General features: G+C 41.4%; 1 protein-coding gene across 1 annotated transcript in view; it reads right to left on the reverse strand.

The window, feature by feature from the left end:
* The window catches only part of ALG9 (ALG9 alpha-1,2-mannosyltransferase), a 682,403-nt gene that overhangs the window by 585,043 nt on the left and 74,007 nt on the right, over positions 1 to 23,353 (reverse strand). Inside the window, exon 8 of the mRNA XM_078682312.1 lies at positions 20,821 to 20,926. Within this exon, the coding sequence (XP_078538438.1) occupies positions 20,821 to 20,926 (106 nt within the window). The remainder of the gene's footprint in view (positions 1 to 20,820; positions 20,927 to 23,353) is intronic.

Here is a 23,353-nt window from a genome sequence, read left to right on the forward strand (position 1 = left end):
GAGTGGAGAAGCGGGAACTGGAAAAAGTTTTCTGATTAAAGCAATTGCCACTGATCTGCAGAAAAGGACTGAATCACCGCTGTCATGTGTTGTTACCGCTCCAACTGGGCTGGCCGCACATAACATTAAAGGGATTACTTTACATCGTTTACTGATGCTACCAGTTGAGCATGATAATAAATTGCAATACCACAAGCTATCTGGAGATGCGTGTTCTGAAGTTTCCAGAGTCCTGAAGAAAATGAAACTTCTTATCATTGATGAAGTAAGCATGGTCTCAAATCTAATGCTTGCTTTTGTGCATTTGAGAATGCAAGAAATTCTTAGAACAGAGTACGATGTGTTATTTGGAGGGAAACACGTTATTGTTCTTGGAGATCTACTGCAGTTGATTCAACTGAAAGGACAACCAGTGTTTAAAATGCTCACGCATGAAGATACCAGGAAGTGCCTAGGAAGCATTGGAAACTTTAATATATGGTTAAATTTTAAAAATGCAGAACTACTTCAAAATATGCGACAGTTAAAGAATGAAGATTATAAAAATATTCTACAAGATGTAAGAATCGGAAAAGTAAGTGAGCATGGGAAAGAAGCTTTACATGCACGATTAATTTCAAATTTGTATCCAAATGAAAACATTCTTCCAGAGAATATTTTTAAGAAAATTACTGAGAACAAATCTGGGATATGTTTGATGCCAACTCTGCAAGAATGTTCCATCTTCAACAACAAAATGTTAAAGTTAGAAAATGAAGAGATTGTGAAACTGGAAGCTATAGATAAAATAGAGCATATGGGAGCAACAATTATTTTGTCAGAAAATTTGAAATCAAAATTGGATTCATTAGAGAAGAGTAGATCTAAAACTGCTGGTTTTGAAAAGACTATGAATGTGTGTTTAAATTGTCGTATCATTTTGAGAAGGAATTTAAATGTTGATAGAGGTCTGGTAAATGGAGCAATGGGTCATGTTGTTGAATTTCTGAATTACAGAAATAGAGATGGAATTGAATTTTTAAAAATTGAATTTGATGGCATTGAGGAAGTACAACAAATCAGTCGTTGTTCTGCTAGATTTTTTCTTGTAAAAGACTTATATGTTCGCCGAAAACAGTTTCCTGTTTGTTTGGCATATGCGGTGACAATTCATAAATCTCAAGGTTTAAGTGTAGATAGTGCTTTGGTGAACATTGGAAGTTCTGTGTTTAAAGAGGGTATGGCATATGTGGCATTATCACGAGTCAGAACTTTATCAGGATTGTACTTGATTGAGTGTGAGACAAAGATTTGTGCAGATCTAGATTGTGTTAAAGAATATAATAGGTTAAGAAGGGAGTATGCTCCACATTTGCCTCAATATCCTCTGTTTGAAAAACGTGTGGTAGGCCGAAAAAGAAGAAATGAGAATAATTGCAGTGAGGTAGTAGCAAAAAGACAAAAAGTAGATGAAACAGTAATTGTAAGCAGAAAGAAAAAGGATTCTGTTGAAGATGTTGTTGGATTTCAGTTTGAAAACAGTTCTGGTGTCAACTGCTATGCTAATGTAGTGGTTAATGTTTTTTTCTTCAAACTTTACAAGAACAGATTGTTAAAAATCAGGATCAAAGATTCTGCTGTTTATTGAATTCTGTGTTTGAGAAATGTAGCAGTGATAGAGCAAAAATAGAAAGTGTTTCAAAAATTCAAAATCTTTTAGACATATGTTCTGGTCAACTCAATTTTCACAGAATATTCAGCAGGATTGTCAGGAATTTTTAATGTATATGTTTGGTGTATTGGAAGATGAAGGTGTAGATGTAGAAAATCTTTTTGGCCTTTCTTATCAATGGCAGCATGACTGCGACAATTGTAGTTTATCAAGTAGTACTAGAATAGACACTGAAAGATTTATATATTTGACTTTACCAGACTGCAAATCAGTGTCTTTTAATAATCTAGTTAAAGCAGCTGATCACAATATGGTGTGTACCCAATGTAAGTGTGCAATGCTGTCCACATTATTTATCCAAACTTATGGTCAGTATGTCATTTTAATGTTCCAACGATGTAGACCTGATGGAACTAAATTGACAACTTCTATTAAAAATGTTGTGGCTTCTCAGTTATCAATTTCAGGAAGAACCTTTGCAACTGTAGCTATTATTTATCATGACGGTCCTTCGACAACATCAGGGCATTACACATGTTATTTAAAATGTCAAAAAGGGTGGAAGCTCTGTAATGATACTCATTTGACTTTCAAACGTTTGCCTTTTGACTTAAAAATTCATACCTAGTGTTTTTAGAACCAAAATTTAAGTAAAGGTAATTGGCCTATGAAGACGGGAGCAGTTAATAAAAGTTAGTTTGCTGTTTAAAATTATATTTTGAGTAAAAGTGATCAAGATAATATAAAAATTCTAGTTGTCATATAGGTACTGTAAGTGGATCTCATAGTAAGTGATATCAGTATTATAGGAAATGTTGAATATGAGTAAGCCAGAGATGGAAATATGAATATTTAAACATTGTGAAAATGTTGTATGAGCTTTTCTTTTAGAACGTCGGGAAAACGGTAATTTCAGAGTCTGTTTTGAGTAATTTGAAAACATACTGATACATCTGACACTATTTGGCATTAAGGAAAAGTGAAGGAATGAGCAAAGAGTCATGACTGAACACAAGGAGGAAATGAAAACATTGAAAAATATTTCAGATGTTCTTGGAGCTTTTCTTATAGAAAGTCGATGAAATGGTAGTTTTAGAGAACAGCAGAGTATTTTCCAACGAAAAGGACCGTCATGATGTACTATTTGGCTTAAAGGAAAAGTAAGTGAATCAAAGATTAGTGTACATATGTGATTTTTAAGTTTATTTGGTTTTTTTTAAACACAATCTTTTAGATTGTGTTTTTTTTCCCGCTGTCATATCATGAGTAGTTTGAACTCACTGTTTTTAGTGAAATTCAATATATTCTGAGAACAGCAAAAATAAACTATCTAACATGTTGTACAAGTTATTCTATAGTTTGTATTGTGTAATTTAAATTGTATTCTCATTGTCTCACACTCACTTTCCTTTTTTCACACTCTTTCAGTTCTCTTTTCTCACTCACACTGCCTTTCTCTCACTCTGTTTCACCCCCGTTCTTTTACTCCACTTCTTTCACAACCCCTCATTCCCATTTCAACTGTCTGCATCCCCTCTCTCCCTTGGACCATTTTTCAGCTTTCAGTCTCTCTGCTTTACTTCCCTTTTCCGTCTTTTCCTCCTTTGCTCTTTTAGTAATTCCTCTTTACTCACTCACCTCTTTTGTCGCACTCTGTCACTATAACTCACCCACTCTCCCTCACTTATCTTTCTTTGCTCCTTTTTTTGTCCTCTTCTCTCTGTTTTTCGTTCACTACCTCTATGTCCTCAGTCCCTCACTCTCCTTGTGTTATGCTCACTTGTGTTTATCTACCTTCTATCATTTCACTAACAACAACTTCACTGCTCCTCTCTCATCGTTCTTCATCCCATTTCTTTTACTCCGGTTCCATTACTACCCCTCATTTCCTATTTTTCAGTGTCCTTCTCTTTACTTTCATCACCGAATCACATTCTCTCAGTACAACTGCTTTAGTCCTCTTCCCCTCTCTTTTCTTCTTTTGCTCCCTTACTCATTTTCCTTTCCTCACTCATTGTACTCCACTTCACTCAGTCCTTCCCTTAGTCCCTCTGTCTACTAACTTCCTCACTCCTTTTCCCTCAATCCTTCTATATTATCCTCACTCCCTTCATCCCTTCACTCTGTGACTCCCCTTCACTCACTCTCAGTCATCTTCCATTCCTCATTTTTGTAAATACATCCTCAGACTCCTTTCCCTCTCAGTCATTCACCTTTTACTTACTCCTCTTTCCTGATTTAGTTTTGCTAACTCACATTCTTTTAGTATCTTTCTTACCTTCAGTTCATTTCTCTTTTCTTCCCTTCCTCTCTGTCACTAAATGTATCTGCCTTACTCTTAGTAATTTGCTCTCCTTCTATTTCTTTTTCTCTCTTTTTGTCCTTCTACATTACTTTATTTCCCTTTCTGTGTCCTTCACTCTTACTTTACTTCTTAGTACACTTTTATGATTTTTAACCTCTTGACCTGTCTCTTCTATTTTAAAATATATATTTTACTAATTATAACTTATTTTTCTTCTCTCTTTCACAGATACAAAGTGTAGTAAAACATGTAATTAAGTTTACATTAATTATATGGTAAGTGTGACTAAAAAATGTAGTTTGTCATCACCCTTTGTTTTAACCTCACTACTATTCTCTCACCCTCCCTCACTCCCGTTTCCTTATTCTGCTTCCCTCAGTTATTCTTATCCTCCATGTTTACTCCTCTTTCCCTTACTCTCCTATCACATTCAACTTCTTTCAGTCCCCCTGCTTTACTTCCCTTACCCTCTGTTCCCTTCCTTCGCTCCCTCACTCATTCCCTTTCCCTTACTCACTTACTCCACTCCTCTCACTCCTTCTCTCAGTCCGTCTGTCCTCACAGTTCCTCACTCCCGTTCCCTCACTCTGTCTCTCTTACCCTCACTGTCTCTGTCCCCTCACTCTGTCACTACTCTTTCGTCATGCTCACTCCCTATAACTCACCCACACTCCCTCACTTACCTTTCTTTGCTGCTTCACTCAGTCCCTTTCAGTCACTCCTTCCTTTACTCTCTCTGTCCTTTCTCCCTGTCACTCCCCAGGTCTTACCCTTATTCACTTTTATCCACCCTCTTTCACTCCTCTTTACTTACACTCACTGCTCTTTTCTCACCCTCCCTCACCGCTGTTCCTTTACTCCGGTTCCATCACTACCCCTCATTCCCCATCCTTTACTGTCCTTCCCTTTACTTTCAACACCCACTCACATTCTCCCAGTACCTCTGCTTTAGTCTTCTTCCTCTCTCTTCCCTTCTTTCGCTCCCTTATTTATTTTCCTTTTCTCACTTACACCCTATTACACCTTCTCTCTGTCTTACTATCTATTACACAGTCCCTCTGTGTTGCTCCCTCTAGCTCTCTTTCTCTTAACATCACTCTCTCTGTCCCCTTCCCTCATGCTCACTCTTTCATTATTATTTTTTTTTTTTGGGTGCGCGCCCCGGTGCGCGTACCAGTACGCGTACCCTAAAGAAAAAAGAATGACAAAGTTTTTAAAAAATGTAGCATTTTTTCATAAATTGGAGGTAGTTCTAAAAAGAACTGTTTTTTTTATTCTTTTTGTTGTTTTATATTTTTTTATTGTTTTTTGAACATTTTTTTACTTTTTTTGGCTTTTATGAACAATTTTATATTTTTTTGTAATTTTTGGGGGACAAACAAAAAACAGGGAATTGTAAACGGCTCACCTGGAGCAAAATAAATCAGGAAAAAATTAAGGTTTCTTTCTGCACTTGTGGTTGTCTCCAGCACGGTTGATCAATTTAATACTTTGCTCTCCATAGGAAATTGTAGTCCCGCAAAATATACAAATTATTTTAAAATCTCCAAACTGGGTTTGGATATTTGGGACCATCTCCCTTGTCTCTGGACCCGATGGAGTGGGTTGTTTGCTTTTGGAGGTGCTGGGAAAAGATTGGGGAGGGTTTTGTGTCAGTTCTCTGACCTCTGTCGCAGAATAGTTGTTTGGATGCCTGCGTTGCATGTGGCGAATCATGGTATTATTGCCAAAAGAATATTTTTTTGCAGGGTTCCCCCTGGAAAGTACAGTGCCACAGATCAGACATGTCACTTTTGGCGCATTGACTTTCTTTAGCCCCCTTGGGATTTTAAAAAACTCCCACACAATGTGCTCCTTCGGTTTATAGGGGGGATTATCTTCAGGCAGGAACTGCCTCTCCTCCTCCTCCTCCTCCTCCTCCTCCTCCTCTTCTTCTTCACCACCACTGTGGTGTTGTGGTGGTCCTTGTGGTGGTGGTGGTGGTGGTGGTGGTGGTGGTTTAGGTGCTCCTGCTGCTGCTGCTACTGTAGCCATTTCTCAAACAGGTCTTCCTCAGTCAAACAACAAAGTGAGAATGAGGAAAAAAGGTGGGGGCTTTCATCATTTGGAAAAACAAACTGTTCTGAACCAATGAAAAGTGTTATTTTCAGGTCACATGACCCGACGCGCTTACGCTACGCGCCCCGGGGCGCGCCCGGGGGTGCATACTTTGGGTGATCGTATGCGCTCGGGCGCTTCCGGGTGCGCTTACGCCGTGCGTCACAAGACGCATCACGCGGCTACGCGATACGTCACGATGACGTTTTCGTTCGCGGCAATAGCGCTAACGGGACGCTCACCCTTACGCCCACCGGGGCGCGCCGCAACACTGCGGTTACCGGTGCGCTCACCGGTACGCGCACCGGGAGCGCACCAGGGCAAAAAAAAAAAATTTTTTAAAGGGAAAAATATACATAAAAAAAATAGTATTACATAAATATACAATATAAAATTCATTATAAAAAATATTATATTTCATAGCTATAGAGATTTGCTATTAAAAAACCTTTGAAATTCACTGAAAAAAACATAGGTTTGAGGCCCTATATATAGTTAGGAAATAGCATTTACAAAACCTATGAAATTCACTGAAAAAACCATAGATTTCACACCAGTTATAGTTAGGAATTAGCATTTAAAAAACCTATTAAATTCACTGAAAAAAACATAGGTTTCACACCAGTTATAGTTAGCTGGAAATTTTACTGACTTAAAACCATTGAAATTCCCACGTTATAGTTAGTTGGACTCACTATAACTTGCGCGCCTGCAATGCACTGCTGATGACGTCACATATTACATCACTCATGACATGGTCAGTGACATCACTCATGACATCACTGATGACACCATCCTTGTGACAGAGTGACAGACTTCCTTTCAGTGTAATGTAACCCTTGAAACACATATTCAAAAATAGAAACTAAAATTTACAAAAAAATGGAGATACCCATACCAGTTACAACAACCAATTCAGTAATTCCACCATCTATATACACATCCTCTCATTCACCAACAGTTCTATATAGTCACTCATACATATACTCACTCATCATATGTAGTGATACACCTATGCATCCTGTTACACACCGACAGTCATCCAAAAGTTACTCATACATGCAAATAAACTATTGAACATCCATTTATTTGCATATACAGCTATACACACACTACCACCTTACTTCTAATGAAACTTACACATACTTACTCTCTTAAACAATCACTTATAGAAACACATACTTATTTAAACAGGAACTCTTACAATCTCTCACTCTCACATATACTCACTTATATACATCAATACTCACATATACTAGATTAAAACATATGTAGTTACTGATAAAGACACTAGTGAGACAGTCATTCACTCACTAACACACACATATACACACTCATCCACCCATACAGTCCTGCACATATGCTGTCTTCAAAACACATACAAACAGTGAGTCAGTCATTGATGCATCTATGTGCTAAGTAATACCCCCACCAAACCATACAGACACTCATACTGATACTAAAAAAAATAATAATAACCCATATACACACACATGTAGCTACTCACCAACCCATGCAGCCACTTATACACAAAGTGAAACACTGATACATATATTTAAATATTTAAACATTACTCGCTAATATATGTATTCACTAAGATACACTTAATAAGCCAGTTAACCAATCAATTAAAAAAAAAAAATAATAATTAGACACTTATTTAAACATATATTCTTCCATCGACCTTTACATATACATATATAAAACATTTATTTTTCAGAAAGACACACATTCACTGGATGGTGTCATCAGTGATGTCATGAGTGATGTCACTGACCATGTCATGAGTGATGTAATATGTGATGTCATCAGCAGTGCATTGCAGGCGCGCAAGTTATAGTGAGTCCAACTAACTATAACGTGGGAATTTCAATGATTTTATGGCAGTAAAATTTCCAGCTAACTATACCTGGTGTGAAACCTATGGTTTTTTCAGTGAATATATATATATATATATATATATATATATATATATATATATATATATATATATATATATATATATATATATACATACACAGTTCGGGAAGCACCAAGAGCGAGAGGCCACAGGAAAGTTCTTGAAGTTTATTCAATAAAAGTCGAAATCTTGCCAGCAAACACTGCATCCAAGTACAAGCATCAAATCAATTAAATGCGCCAGACGCGTTTCAGGAATACATTTCCTTTCTTCAGTGGCGTACAGGTGAGTAGTGAAAAAGCGCGCTGCAACCTAGCATGTTAAAGAGTTCAAACACCCCGCCCTGTGGGCGCGGCTGCACCTCAGGCTTCTGGATGTTGTAGTCTCTAAAAGTATTTCCCCAGTGGGTGCGCTATTCATTACAGTCTCTTTGTCCATAAACTCCTAGTGGAAAGGTGCTCTGCGCTCGTGCTGCGCTTACCCCGCTTTGCAGATTCCAACTTAAACTTCATGCCGGTTTGAGCCCTGGTACTGTCACCGTGCACTCTTTCCTCCTATTAATTCCAGCTCCCCATGGGGCCAGAACAAGCCTGCTGCAGCAGTGAGCCTCTCTCCACGGCTGTGCAAAGCCGTGAAACATAAACACAGTTCAGGAAGCACCAAGAGCGAGAGAGGCCACAGGAAAGTTCTTGAAGTTTATTCAATAAAAGTCGAAATCTTGCCAGCAAACACTGCATCCAAGTACAAGCATCAAATCAATTAAATGCGTCAGACGCGTTTCAGGAATACATTTCCTTTCTTCAGTGGCGTACAGGTGAGTAGTGAAAAAGCGCGCTGCAACCTAGCATGTTAAAGAGTTCAAACACCCCGCCCTGTGGGCGCGGCTGCACCTCAGGCTTCTGGATGTTGTAGTCTATAAAAGTATTTCCCCAGTGGGTGCACTATTCATTACAGTCTCATTGTCCATAAACTCCTAGTGGAAAGGTGCTCTGCGCTCGTGCTGCGCTTACCCCGCTTTGCAGATTCCAACTTAAACTTCATGCCGGTTTGAGCCCTGGTACTGTCACCGTGCTCGCTGTGATTGCTGCTGCCGGGGGTGGTGCGCGGTAACTGTGCCACATGTGATGCCTCCATGGGGACACCCTTTGCTTTTCATATATTTTGCGGCTGGTCCGGCCGCGGAGAAGTCCTACCGCTGAACTAAGGCGGGTCCTGTGCTCGCTACTGCGGGCATGTTAGGGAGTGGTATGGGCCTAATATCCGGATTACATTGGGTGCAACACAGTGAACTTCTGGCTGGCATCCACCCAATCGGGTTGACATTCTGACACTGTGATGCACTGAATCCACTTGGGAATACAGAGAACATGAGTTTAAGGCATATGGAGTTCATTTACCAGAATGCTGTGCCTGCACATGCCCACAGGGGCGTTGACTTCAATAACCAATAAATGTTCCTAATCTATCGTGGTGCCTCACTGTGCTCAGTGCATGCCATTGACAAAGGGCTTACGGCTTGAAACGTGTTTGGCATATTGCAAGACGGAGGAAGCGAGTGCTCGCTGTGATTGCTGCTGCCGGGGGTGGTGTGCGGTAACTGTGCCACATGTGATGCCTCCATGGGGACACCCTTGGGGGGAGGGGGGCGGGGGGTGTGGGGACACCCTTGGGAGGGTTGGGGTGGGGGTGGGGTGTGTGTGTGCGTGTGCGCGTGTGTGCGTGTGTGTTTTCGTGTATATATATATATATATATATATATATATATATATATATATATATATAAAAAAACACGCCACAGGGTGCGTTTGCCCCCTCCCTGCACCACTGTCAAAACACGCCGCACGGCGTGTTTTAATTTGGGGGATTAAGTCCCCTTGAACCCTGAGGGTCTCTGGGGTCTAACTAGCCCACCATGTACCTCCAGTAAGTGCCACAGAGCTGCGTTGCAGAGAGGTGTAAAAAGGGGTGTAGTCTCGGACCATCTCTCTGCAACGCTGCCCTGTGGTGCTTACTGGAGGTACCTTGTGGGCTACATAGCCCCAGGGACTCTCAGAATTCAAGGGGAACTAACTCCCCACCTTACAACGCGCAAGGGGAGCATTTGCACAGTGGTGCAGGGAGGGGGTGGGGCCTCCGGCGATTTGTAGGTTCCTTTTTTATTGCTTTTAAAAAAATATATTAATTGGGTGGGGGGCTGCGTGGCCCCCCTTCCCTGGACCACTTTTGGCACCGGGGACCTCATCCCCCGAGGGCCTGGCCGCCTTGTTTTATTTTAATTATGCGGAGGGGGACCGCGTGGCCCCCTCCACAGGCCAATTATGGCCCCGGGGACCCCATCCCTGGGGCCTTGCCATCCTTTTTATTTGCATTTTTGGGAGGGGGCTGCGAGCCCCCTTCCTCAGTCCAATTATGGCCCCAGGGACCCCATCCCCCCATTTTTACTTAGGGAGGGGGCGCGTGGCCCCCCCTCCCAGGCCACTTCTGGCCCCGGGGACCACATCCCCCAGGGCCTGGCCTCTGCGTTGGGGACCGTGGGGGGAGCCCCAATTCCCCCTCCGGCTCACCGCCTCCTGCGGGAGCCGGCATTGCTTTTTCACCGGGGGAGCTGCTAACATGCAGCTCCCCTTGTGGAAAAGCAATTCTGCTTTGCTTCATTGTAAGCCTGCACTTGCTTCAATGTCGCTTCAATGGCAGAGTGGGAGTCGTACTCCCACCGTGCCATAGCAAATGGCAATGTCCCGGGGGTGGGTACCCTGGGACATTGCAGGAGCAGGCCCTGGAGGATGGCAGTCCCAAGGGCCATGAAGGGCTCCAGGAAGGGGTCCGTGCGGCCTCCCTCCCAATGTGTGCAAAGCTCCCGGGAGGTGGTGGTCCCTGTGGCTTGTGGGGGGGCTCGAGCTCCCCCAAATAGTTTTTTTTTTTTTAAATGACAGCCCCGGGCCTGCGTGCCCCCACAAAACATGAATAAAGCCCCAGGGAGGTGGCAGTCCCGGGGCATGTGGGGGGGCTTGAGCCCCCGCTATTACTTTTGCGCATGCCCCCGGGACCAGGCCCACCAGGTCCTGTTTTGTTTTTTTTTTTTAATAGAAAGCCCTGGGGAGGTGGCGCTCCCCGGGGCTGCGGGGCCTCCACGGGCCCTCGCTATTACTTTTGTTCATGCCCTCGGGACCTGGCCCACCAGGGGGCTCAATATTAAAGAAGCGCGAAGCCTGGGCTTCATTTTTTAAAATTTTATCGGCAGGATTCGCACACCCAGCGTAAATTCTACTGTTTAAAAAAAAAAAAAATGCTTTTTTGGGCCCTGGGGGTCTTTGTGGGAACCCCTGAGCAGGCCTAGGGGGTCAGGGTGTTTCTACCCTGAACCCTTTTCTTGTTTTTTAACCTTCGTTTTACTGTTTGCTTGTGACTCTGTTCTACCGAGTCACAAGATGGCTGCCAACACTTCCTGGTTTGGAGTGTTGGCAGCCAATCAGAGTGAAGCTCATGCCTGGGAGGGTTCGCGAACCCACCGCTGCCCCAGATATCAAAACTTTCTTTTCCTAATTTCTCAGGAACTACTGCACGGATTTACACCATTTAACAAAAAAGGGCTCTTTCTGAACCAAGGGCTACCTTTTTGCCAAATTTGGTGTATTTCCGTTCAGCAGTTCGGGCTGTAGCTTTGTCTAAAGTTTCCTATGGAAAATAACACGGGGAAAACGGGTTTTGGACCCCCCTTTTTTCTCGTTTGTAGCTAAAAGAATGGCCAGAGGCTCTCAACATTCAGCTTTGTAGATTAGGTATTGTTAGATATACATTGGGTTACATTAAGCTTCAGACCAGGAAGGCTGCATGGAATGCTTTCTTGCTTTCTTCACACACTTTCCTAAGACAGCTGACGATGCTTCCTGTGACAACAACAAAGAACATGTACACAGGCATAAGCAGACAGCTGTTATCTAGTTTTGTTGGTAACCTGGATATATTGTATGATATTCTTCAAGTAATCAAATTTATCTCGATTTGCACAAATGTGATTTTACTATCACTGACGCTCGTTGGGCGATCTGCTGATAAATATTGTTTGTTATCTAGTAAAGGTACTGCTGCTATTGACATTAAGTCTGGGCACGATAAGCTTATTAGTGAAGCAAACGTTTTGCACAAACAGTACTGGACTGATCAACTAGCTACTCTTTATGGAGAATGCAAGATTGAGTCTCTATGTGAAAGATTTGACATTGGCAATTGAAAATCTACAAAGGCTAAAAGGGAATATAAGGACTCTGGATGGAAATGCTAAAGAGCCACTATGAAGAGCTTTAGATAGCTGTAAACACAACTGACTTGTGCACTCAATTTCATTTTATATACACGTCTACAGAGCATTTGCTGACTGATACATTATCTTTGCTACATAAGAATTTGAATCATTCACCCCATGTTTAGTCTTGGTGTGTGAAAGGACAAAGAGCTTCACTTGAAAAAACAAGGAAAGAGACAGGTATACAGATCACATAGAATTTAGAGCGAATTTGGGATTTTATGGACAAGTAGAGAGGCCAGTCCATTACATTTATAAATATATGTGCCATTGGAATATCTGCAATAAGTTCAAAAGCTAGGCTTCAGACTTTGGGGTTTGCATTTATTGTTATTCTTTATAAAGTCATTTTTTTTGTATTCGTAAAACTTTATTTAGAATGCTTTTTTATGTTGTCTTCATTTGCATTTGTTTGTATTTTTAATTTATTGTTTTTCTCTTGATGTATTCTTATTGCACTGAGTGCAATTTGCATTTTTAAGGCATGTATCAACTGAGATCAGGTCAGGCTGTGCAGGTAATACCTCATTTTTGGGCAAGGTTATTTGTTGGGTTCATGACATTATTTTCAGCTGCGGACTCGGAAGTAAAAATCTCAAATTAATAAATTAATAGTCTGAGCATGAGCCTTTTGTAATCTTTATGTTGTGCATCTCTGTAATTTAATTCAGAGATGCATTTGGAAAAGCAAGTTAAGTTCCAGAATTTTTTAATTCCTAGTGAATACGTTCCAGAGGAAGTAAGGAATAAGAAGGCCAAGTAAGTAACCTCTGAGGGGATAAACCATCCATCATCAACCAACCCCCACCCACGCATTTTACAAGTGTTTTCTTAAAATGCATCACCAGATTTTGCTCAGTTTAGCATGTGTTTTTACTCCATTTTGGTCTATTCTGTCACATAAGATATGTAAAGGTTTAAGTGGCCCTGGCATGACAACCAACCATAAATGAACTTGGATAAGCTGTGGCTTCTCGCAAATATAACTGAATGTTCCAGTGTAAAATTGACTAATTGAACCAAGTTCAAGAAATACTTTATTCGGTTCAATTTCAAAAACCACAAAAGTACAAAAACACACAAAATGGTCCACAAGACACCAGGCAGCATAATAACATGAAAATACAATATAAAAAGGGAGGGAGTACCCATTTTAAAAAATGCTAACACATGATGTCAAATTTTTAAAAACAGCAATATATACATCATTCTATAGATAAAAAAGGAACCTAAAAAAGTTTGATTTAAAACTTGATTCAAGTTGCAGGAATTAATGTTTACAATAATTCATCTAGGACCAGGTGATCTTTTTACTGAGTCTCACCGCTATGGTTAAAAATCTGGCTACATTGTAAATTTCCCATATATCTGATAGTAATTGAAGATATAATAAAGCTGGCTTGACTTGCCGAAACCCTTTCCCTTTTAACAGGGGTATAATAAACTTTATCCTAATATCCTTAAAATGATCACAGAAAAACAGAAAGTGAACAGTATCCATAATCGAACAGCCATCACATGTACACAAATCTAGATCAAATGGCTTGGTCCAACCAGGACGGCCGGAAATTAACAGGTGAATTTTGTCTAATCGGAACTTGGTTAAAAGGTATCTATGATTTGCATTGTTAACAACCTTTAGGTAAAGTTCCAGATCATGTCCAGAGGATGCAATCAGTTGATGAGTCCTAACAGATGGCTTTAACAGCTCCAGTCCTTCTCTGTCCATCCCTCGGTTCAGCAAAAAAGTGTTTTTAACCCACTTCAAGTCACTTTTCACCAAGTTAGATGGTTTATTAAACAGTTCAGGCCGGCCTAACTTTACACATAGTTGTTGTACATATTTCCGCCAGGGGATCTTGTCCCAATGATCTAGCGTTAGGCAGTCCTTAAAAATGTCATGGTTCACTTCCAGTTCCGGGTTAAGCCAGACTGAGATCCATTTTAGTAGGGGGGCCATGGCGATTCGGTCTTCCAGATAATCCACGCCGCATTGCTGATGTACTATGAAGCCGGCCGTGGATCTTGGCAGGGAGAGAATCGTTTTAAGGAAGTTATCTTCCGTTACCTGAAGCATTTTAACTGGCCTAAAACCCCACAGGTCTGCACCATACATGGCGATAGCAATACACTTAGCAGCATATACCTTTAAAACTGCCTCCAGAGGTTTCACCCCTAATTTCCGTGAAAAGCCCAGCACTGCAGCAATAGAACGTGCCAGGGCATTTTTTTTCTCCAACAATTGGGGGTGCCACGTCGAACAATCATCAAATACAACCCCCAAATAGGGAAATCTGGAGACTCTTGTCAACTTATGCCCATTGCATTGCAGTGTCATTACATTTTTCATGGCCTTCCCTTTCTGGGCCACCACCATGACATGGGATTTACCATAATTAACACTTAAATCAATGTTTATCATAAAATCATAAAATGAATTTAACAGGCATTGAAGACCCACTGCAGTTCTGGCTAGGAGAGCGTCGTCGTCCGCATATAATAATGCGGGCAATAGGTACTTCCCTGCCCTCGGGATGTCCTTGCATGCTGCTCCCAAAACACCACCCAGATCATTTATGTATAGTGTAAAAAGCAGGGGAGCTAAAATGCATCCCTGCCTTACACCATTGGTGATGCTGATTTTGACCGTGCAATTACCTCTTCTATCATATCGTACCGTAGCTGTAAGGTCCCTATGGAGGTCCGCTAAGAAATACACGATGTTAGAGTCTATTCCAATTTTGAGAAGCTGGCCCCATAACTTGGATCTGTTTACTCGATCAAATGCAGAGGACAGATCCATGAAGGCAATATACAGGGATCCTGGCTTCGCTATTGTGTATTTCCCAATAAGCAATTGCAGATTCAAGCTTTGGTCTATGGTACTACGCCCCTTTCTAAAACCATACTGTAAGGGAGAGAGGGTATTAGTATCCTCTAACCAGTCAGTCAGTTTACATAGGACCACTCTCCCTAGGACCTTTACCGCGGAATCAATAAGAGATATGGGGCGGTAATTGCCAGGGTCACCCCTATCCCCTTTTTTATAGATAGGGACGATCACCGACTGGGACCATGTCTCTGGAATGCCTGTTTTAGAGATTCTGTTAAAAACGTTAGCTAAAACTTTGGACCAAAATGAAATATTAACTTTAAAAAGGTCAGAGGGAACACCATCCAGCCCGGGAGCCTTGTTACTAGTCATTTTACCGATAGCTACGGCCACCTCACCCTCCTCTACTGTTAAGATGTAAGGTAATCTGGAAATGTGGTCGAGGCCTCTGCCCCCAAAATCTCCTGTTCATAAACTGACTTAAAGTGCAAGTGCCATTTATCTTCTTGTATTCCACAATCCAGTTCATTGTTACTAGAGTCAGCAAAGTAGGGTTGGTTGACCACAGCCCAGAACTTAGCACTACTTTTCAACACATCAATTGATGTCAACTCAGCCCAAGCGTCCTCTCTAATCTCACGGCGCCTTCTTTCAACGACTGTCTTATATTCTTTCCTGAGAGTAGCCACGAGCGATCTGTCCACTGGTTTGGATTTAAGGCCCACTTTGAGTTTATGATTGGCCACTGAGCAATTCTTATCAAACCAGCCTTCCTTCCCTTGCGCTTTGCCTTTTCCCTGACGTGTCAGGTTGGAGACAATGTCGAGGCAGACCTTTTGATACGCCTCCACTACTTCATTGTCCCCTGCCTGGTCATCCATACAAAGCTTTAGTTCCTCCCGGCTACTACTACAAAGATTACAGAAAAACTCCTCTGGAACTATCTTGCACCACTTAATTCTCCGGGCTTGGTCAGTCAACCACATGTCGCGTTTGTCCACCATTTTCGACCTGCTTTCCCTAATTACAATTACATTTTTAACCCTTAATACAACTGGGTTATGGTCGCTAAAATGAGACCGCACAACTGAATAACTAGTCACATGGCTTCCACAACTACTACTTAAAAAATATAATCAATCACAGACCCGCTACCATGTCCTGTGAATGTAGGAATTTCCTCATCGCACCCATTAGGTAGCATTAGCCCATTTTCGGCCAGCAGAGTTTCCATGAACATGCCCTGGTCTGAGTGCTCAAAGTGAATATTCTCCTCATCCGGGGGACCAAATAAAATGTTAGAAGGACATTTGTCCTGGCAACCATGGACATTAAAATCCCCCATTAACATGATAGTACATTCAGACTCTGATGACTCTTTAAATTTGAGAAGAAAAGAGTTTAGCATCATCAGATTGCTAATCGGATGAGCCCTATCAAAAGAATTATAAAAATTCACTACTAGGACATTATGAAGCCCCTTACGGGTAATTTGGACCGCGAGACAGTAGGGACAGCCAGTAACTATTTCCTTATAGGTACCCGAGATTTTAGCGGATACCAAAGTAACCAAGCCCCCTCGTGCTCGCCCCCGAGTAGAAGTAACAGCTGGGAGAAAAAAAGTGGTATAACCATCAATTGTGAGTGTATTTTGTGTATCCCAAGTTTCCTGTATGGCTATTATATCCATGGTGCCTATAAAGTCCCTCCATATGGGGTCATCAACTTTACTCCTGAGACCAGCAATGTTCCAAGCTGCCACAATCATCTCCCCCCCTCCCCAATACTTTTTCCTTTTTTTTGGGCGGTGCGTCCCCTCCTTCAACACCCCAATTAATAATTGGGATTAGATCAATGTTTGACTCCTGCACAACCTGGATACTATTTTCATTTTGTAATGGGGTTGGGGGGATATTTTGGATCGAGCTGAACAGTGTACCCTGTTTTTGTCAATCAACCCAGTCCAAATGTGACAAACATTCATAGCCATTGGCCATTGGGATGTTGAAATCGTTTTCATACCCATTCACAGTCTGAAAATAGTTGTAAGGCTGGCCATTCTGTAACCCTGTGCCAAACCCGCCATGAATAGATCTACCTCTTCTTCTCTTGACCAAATTCCAGCTGTCGTCTCCCCCCTCATCCCATCCATAGGATTGCACCTCCCATGGGGAATTAAACCTCCGCCTACCTTTTTGGTCATTTGGACCCCTTAGCCAGCTCCATCTTTTATCTACTTGATTCACAGGCGAGTAGAAATAAGAGAGTGGCCTAGCAGTGACAGTATTGGCTTGGTAGCGAGAAGTTCCTCTACAGATATGCTCTACCACCTGTGGATTCTCAAAGGTTACCACAATACAGTCCACTTGTAATTTTTTTCTATTCCCACCCACCCAAGGGGTTCTCTCCACCATTAAGATATTACTGGGGATATTCGGTGGCAGGGAATGATTATTTGATAACCAGTGGCACACTTTATTTTTCAATGCCTGAGAGGATTCCACATGGGATGGTGATATTTCCGTTACCCCAGTCAAAATCACTACATAAGGGCAGGCATCTGGGGGGAGGTGGATATTTCTTCGAGCCTCCACCTTATCTCTTGGGGCCGAATCTGAATTTGGGATCACGGGTATAGGATCTTTAAATTTGACTTGAGGAGTTGTCTTAGGCTTAGCTGGATTGGATATTTGTTTAAAGTCAGGGGTCTTGGCTTTTACACCTCCTGAATTTGGGGTTTTAGTCGAGTTCTTTGGCACAATGTTTTTGCCCAGGGCGACATTTTTATCGGCCAACGGTTGCTTATTTACTATAGTCGCCACATGGGAAGCCATATTATTTAGACTGAAACTAGGGGCACTAATGTCCTTATGAATGTTTTTCAACACTGTTTCTAGACAGCGTAGCCTTACCTCTATGGGTTCAAGAAGGGTCTTTAGAATTTCGAAAATATTGTTATTTGTCAAGCTTATCCCCCTTCCATCCTGATGAATTTCAACCAAGTTATTCTCTTCACCACTTACTTCCAGAATTTCCTCCAGGCTACTGTCTACAATCGTATCATCAGGGAGGCCTAATGGTAAACCTACAGTTTCCGAGTGTGCCCCCCCTTTGTCTTCAACACCTACTGCCAGGTCACTACTCACAGCCACAGGATCTAAGATGGTTGTATCCTGTTTTCGGATGGTTTTAACTTTCCTGGCTTTATAGGTGGTCGTTTTATTGGCCTTATGTTTGGGAATTGCCCCCTCTTTCAGCCCTCTTTGATTTATATCAGTGGCCATCGATCGATTATTCGCCCTTGTGGCGACCAAATCACTATCTAGGCCGCCGTCTGATAACAAAATGGGATTAGGGGGGCCTCAAGGCTCTGTTGGGAACTTAATGCATGGTGATCCCCATCATTATCTGACCTGACGGAGGTATTAGAACAAGTCATAGTCATAGTGTTAGGCGTACGTGCCTGGGCAATAAGGCCTAAGGAAGATCTTCTAGCCGTGGCCAAATCTTGAGACACCCTTCTGTCCATTAAAACAATCCCTTCATCAATTAAGGCATTAGTGCGAACAATAAAATCATCAAGAGTGCCAGTCAACTTTTTTACTCCCCCTGCAGCCATACGTCTAGTCTCTCGACAATCCATGGCAATACTTGCTCCTAATAACTAATTGAGCCGTTAATTATAACAACACACTATTTGCAATCCCTGGTCATTGATAAATAAACCAAAGTGACAGAAACATTCAAGACATAGATGTAGACACCCCTATTAATATGACAGAATACAGGCTTACTGCTATATACTGCACCTATGCTTACAGATCAGGTGTCCGATAGTCAGTGAGTTAGTATTGGACGAGTAGGATGTGTAGGATGTGTGGCCCAGGCCAGGCTCCTCAGCCCTCTGAGGGCCACAGAGGGCCCGCCCTTGGCCCGGGCTTAGCCCCGCGCTTGGTCCCGCTCGCGTCCCGCTACGCGGAGGGGGTGTTGGTCTTTTATGCGCCTCCGGGCGCCTGCTTCCGCGTCACTGTGAGCGCCCCCGCAAAGGCTCCTGGGGGTTGAAGTCCCCCCGCTCTGCGGCCGCTCTGATGGTGGAAAGCGGCGGCGGGGGGGACTCGGCTCCTGCTGCCTAGACGGGCTCACTACCAGGCTCGGGTTTTCCTCTCCTCTAGGTAGCGTTCGTTTTAAATAAATATCAGCGTTCGTTTTGGGCTCCCTAATTGAACCAATTTTTCAAACTTTTCTCTTGGGGAGGGTGTGATAGGGGGGCGGCAACTTTCCAGACCACCCTTTAGAAAGTTGCTCAAATTCATATCACGTACTAAACTTGACATTAGCGATGTGATCTGTCCTGGAGGTGGAGGTTGGCAGCATGGTGGAAGTGGATGACGCCAGTTGTGAAAGTAGACTATGGCCTGCTAAGAAATATTTCGTGCACCTGCTTTTCTTAACCAGTTAAGCACTGTACATGCAATGCATTGCTTTAGACATTCAGGGCCCGATTTAGATCTTGGCGAACAGGTTACTCGTCACAACAGCGACAGATATCAGTTCCGCTGTAATGGAAATCCCATTATATCCTGTGGGATTTATATTTCGGCAGACGCAACATCCATCACTGTTGTGTCGGAGTAACCTGTCCGCCAAGGTCAAAGTCAGGCCCTTAGTCTTGTTTATTATTAAGTAGATAACAAATATATCTGATGAAATATTGAGTTATGTGTAAGTCCTGATATTAGAATATCATAAATGACTCTAGACATAATCTGGCACTAGGCCAAGGTACAAGGTGCCTATGTTGAGAAGAGCAGGAGGAAAGAAACGGTGTGGAGGTGCAGAAGGGGGAGCTAACATAAAGAAGCGGGGAAGGTGGAGAGCAGCACACTGTTCAATGTGTGCAGAACCTAAATAGGTAAAGCAACAGCTAAGACAACGATTCAATGTTGAATGTTCAATGGTAAACTAAAGGAGAAAGAAACTGTAAAGTAGAAACAGGAAAGTGTGTAAAAGCTCCAGACAGGGAGGCCAGCATGAGGCAACATTTTAAAGAGGTTCAAATAAGACCGAAATAAACTGAAATGCGAAAGGTGAAAAAAATACATATATATTGAAAAATAAAGCAAAAATAGAATTTACCAGTCTTCACTTATAACTGGCGCTCCTGACGAAATACAATAGAAAGAAAAAGTATGCTTGTCTTTCTGATTCAAATCCAAAATATTAATTTCACAATTTTAGTGTCGGGAGAAAACTTTCACCCTTGTCCTGTCTAACCCTTCAACTCCTCTGTGTGTTAAAACGATGGTTATAAAAGGAGTATGTTTCACTAATACTTTGCATTGCTTTGTCAAGAGGAATTGCAAAAGAAGTTGGAAATAAAGTTCAAACAACAGCAGTGATATACACTGTTGCTGTGTTGTTCCTAACCTAGCACCACAGCTGCGCTGAACTTTCAAAATCTTTTTACCCTACTGTGAGTTTTGCAATCACACAGAACACTGTAAACCTTTAAAGGATGTAACAAGGATCGAGAGAATAGACAACAAACCACTTGTGACTTTTGGGTCAGAAAACAATGCTGGCCATTAATACTGCAGCTACTTGCCATGACAAAATTTCAAGTACAATTTTTGAAAGTTGCTCTTCATTTCATAATTCTGTCTATACTTAGCAATAACTTTTGTAATTGTTCACAGCACATCATAGTATTGCATTAAAAAATGTGCCTTACCATACAGATCAGGTCCATGCGGTGTGAGGACATTATACACAACAATGTTGAGAGGTGCTACTACCAATTTGCCATAATAGTAAGAGTCAATAGCAACAAGTGGGGCCTAGAAAGAAAAAACATGTTTTTCAATTGAGATGTGCAGTGAATTGGATATACAAAATAAAACACAAACACTGATAGAAATTAAACTGGAGTGCATTCGGCTAGAATTCAGTGAATGTTATTTAAGCTTCTGTATTTATTTTAAACATCATGGCCACTATAACCATGACATTTTGTGGCACTTGCATTCGCCTGTCTCCTTATAGTAATACAATGTTCACAATTCACCCTTATTTTCTTACTTTAAAACCATTCTTTAATGCTCCAACCACCTAAGGACCTCTAAATCTCAAATAAAATAAACGAAATAAACAGAACACTGCATCCTTTGTTCATCCTCTCAGGGCAAATGTTCTCAACATTGTAGTCAGTGATACTGTAGGAACATTCACCTTTTTTTTAATGATTTGCTGGTCTAATCGGACCTCTGACCACTATAGTCCTGGTCCCTTGATGTGCCTCCGTACAAAAATGGTTGTCTAGAGATTTTAATTTTTGATTTGTGTTTTTGCATCATTAGTGAAGTAATTTAGCTTGGCTAGACATTGCTAACCCGGGCTGAAATTTTCTAGACGACATTTTTTTAAACGGCAGATGTGTTGCAGTGATGATGTAATATTTCAGGAACCATGAGATCTATATACCTCATTTTGGTTTCAAAACATAGGTTTTGGGGGTAAGGTAGTCTTATAGAGACAGAAAATAACTTCCCCAGAGCAACCCTTCCGCCATTTTCCAAAATGGTGGCTATATAATGATGTGTTTTAGCCATCATATTGGTAATTAATTTTAATATTAGTTTTGTTTCAGGTTTTCCATTGATTCAAATGCGTAAACATGAGCGAAGCAGGTGGTAGCAGAGGATCTTTAACTCTTGACAGAGTGTTGCTAACTACAAAATCTGATGACTCCCTCAACAAAGAAAACTGTGTCATATGCCAAACTAATCTAAAAAGAAAAGCTATCATCAACTGTGGCAGGACAGAAGAGAGTTCGATATGCTTGAGAAATACGGCAAGACAAAGTTCACAAAAGAGTGAAACTGAATGGTGAAGAGAATCAAATATTTTATCAACAAGTGCTACAAGTCGTATACAATGGACAATGGCCTGGAAAAAATGTGTCAAAAGTAGCAGAAACTGGTGAATCACAACAAGAATCCGAGTCTTCTGAGAAAGTGATGACAATCAAACCCAATGCCCATCTACTTAGAAGATCGATGGCTAACCCTCCTCCACCTCCGACAACTGATCAGAAAGCAGACGATCTGCAATGTGTTATTTGTGGTTTAGCCAGAACAAGGGCCAAAGAGATTGAAGAACAAAGTACTGAGTATGTGAGTCTCAAAGGGCAACGTGTTTTTATCTGCAGCTAGTGTTTTCCAAGATGAAGTTTTCCGTCGAGTAGCTGGTCTAAACAGCGAGGTCAATGTATTTGCAGTGGATTTGTGTGCCCGCCTGAACTGCATGCATGCATGCATTCAAAAATATGAATGTACAATGAGCCCCCAGCAACAACGCAATTGCCAGCCTTCAGTTACGTTTGCACTTTTTGAACAAGCAAATTACATTTTAAAGCCTCTCTGGCTACAGGTTCACACTCAGTAAGATCAGAGAAATAATGGTCAAAATCGATGAAACTGTACTGATCCATAATAATGAAATTAAGATTTTTCTGATGAGAATGTACGACAGAATTAGTTTTTGTCAGTCTAACAAAAAGAATGAGTCACTTATAGTGTTTTAAGTTGATTTGCCTCCTGAACTTCTTGCTGCCAAAATAAGTACAGAGGATGCAGTAAAATCAGCATGAACCATTTTAAGAAAGGTCTTTAAAGATTTAGATTTTGGACTTAATGACACATTTTGTGAGGCACCAGAGCTCCGCAAATCATGGGAGTCAACAAGAATGCCTGATGTTGTCGTTACATTTTTTACATTATTATTTTATATCAGCAATGCAAAACTAAAGTTCTTGAGTTCGGAACAGAAGCCGACAACATTGACGATGGCTTTGAAGATATAAGCGAAGAAGTGGAAGACAATCCCATGGACATGGTTATGCTATGCAAATGTACTGTCTTTTCCAAATCATGTTTTATGGATTACATCACAGTAAAAAGAAAACTCTGCTACACATGATGACTGCCCACACAATCAAGTTCAAAAGTAGAGAGCGAATCACTTCAATGAATAGGATTGGAGTATCAACAATTTATAATAATATAGTACAGAGCAGGAACTTATTAGCAGCTCATGCTGTACAATCTTGTGAATCAGACTGCACACCACTTCCAAGTCACTTTACCAGGAAAGGATTTACAATTGCTGCTCTTGATAATTTTGATTTTGAAGACAGCTTTTCTTTGTCTGGAACATTAGCATTCATGATACTGCCATGGTGCTTTCTCAAGACTGTACCAATGCTA

The sequence above is a fragment of the Lissotriton helveticus genome, chromosome 3_1, assembly GCF_964261635.1.
Source record: "Lissotriton helveticus chromosome 3_1, aLisHel1.1, whole genome shotgun sequence".
In the NCBI taxonomy this organism is placed as follows: domain Eukaryota; kingdom Metazoa; phylum Chordata; class Amphibia; order Caudata; family Salamandridae; genus Lissotriton; species Lissotriton helveticus.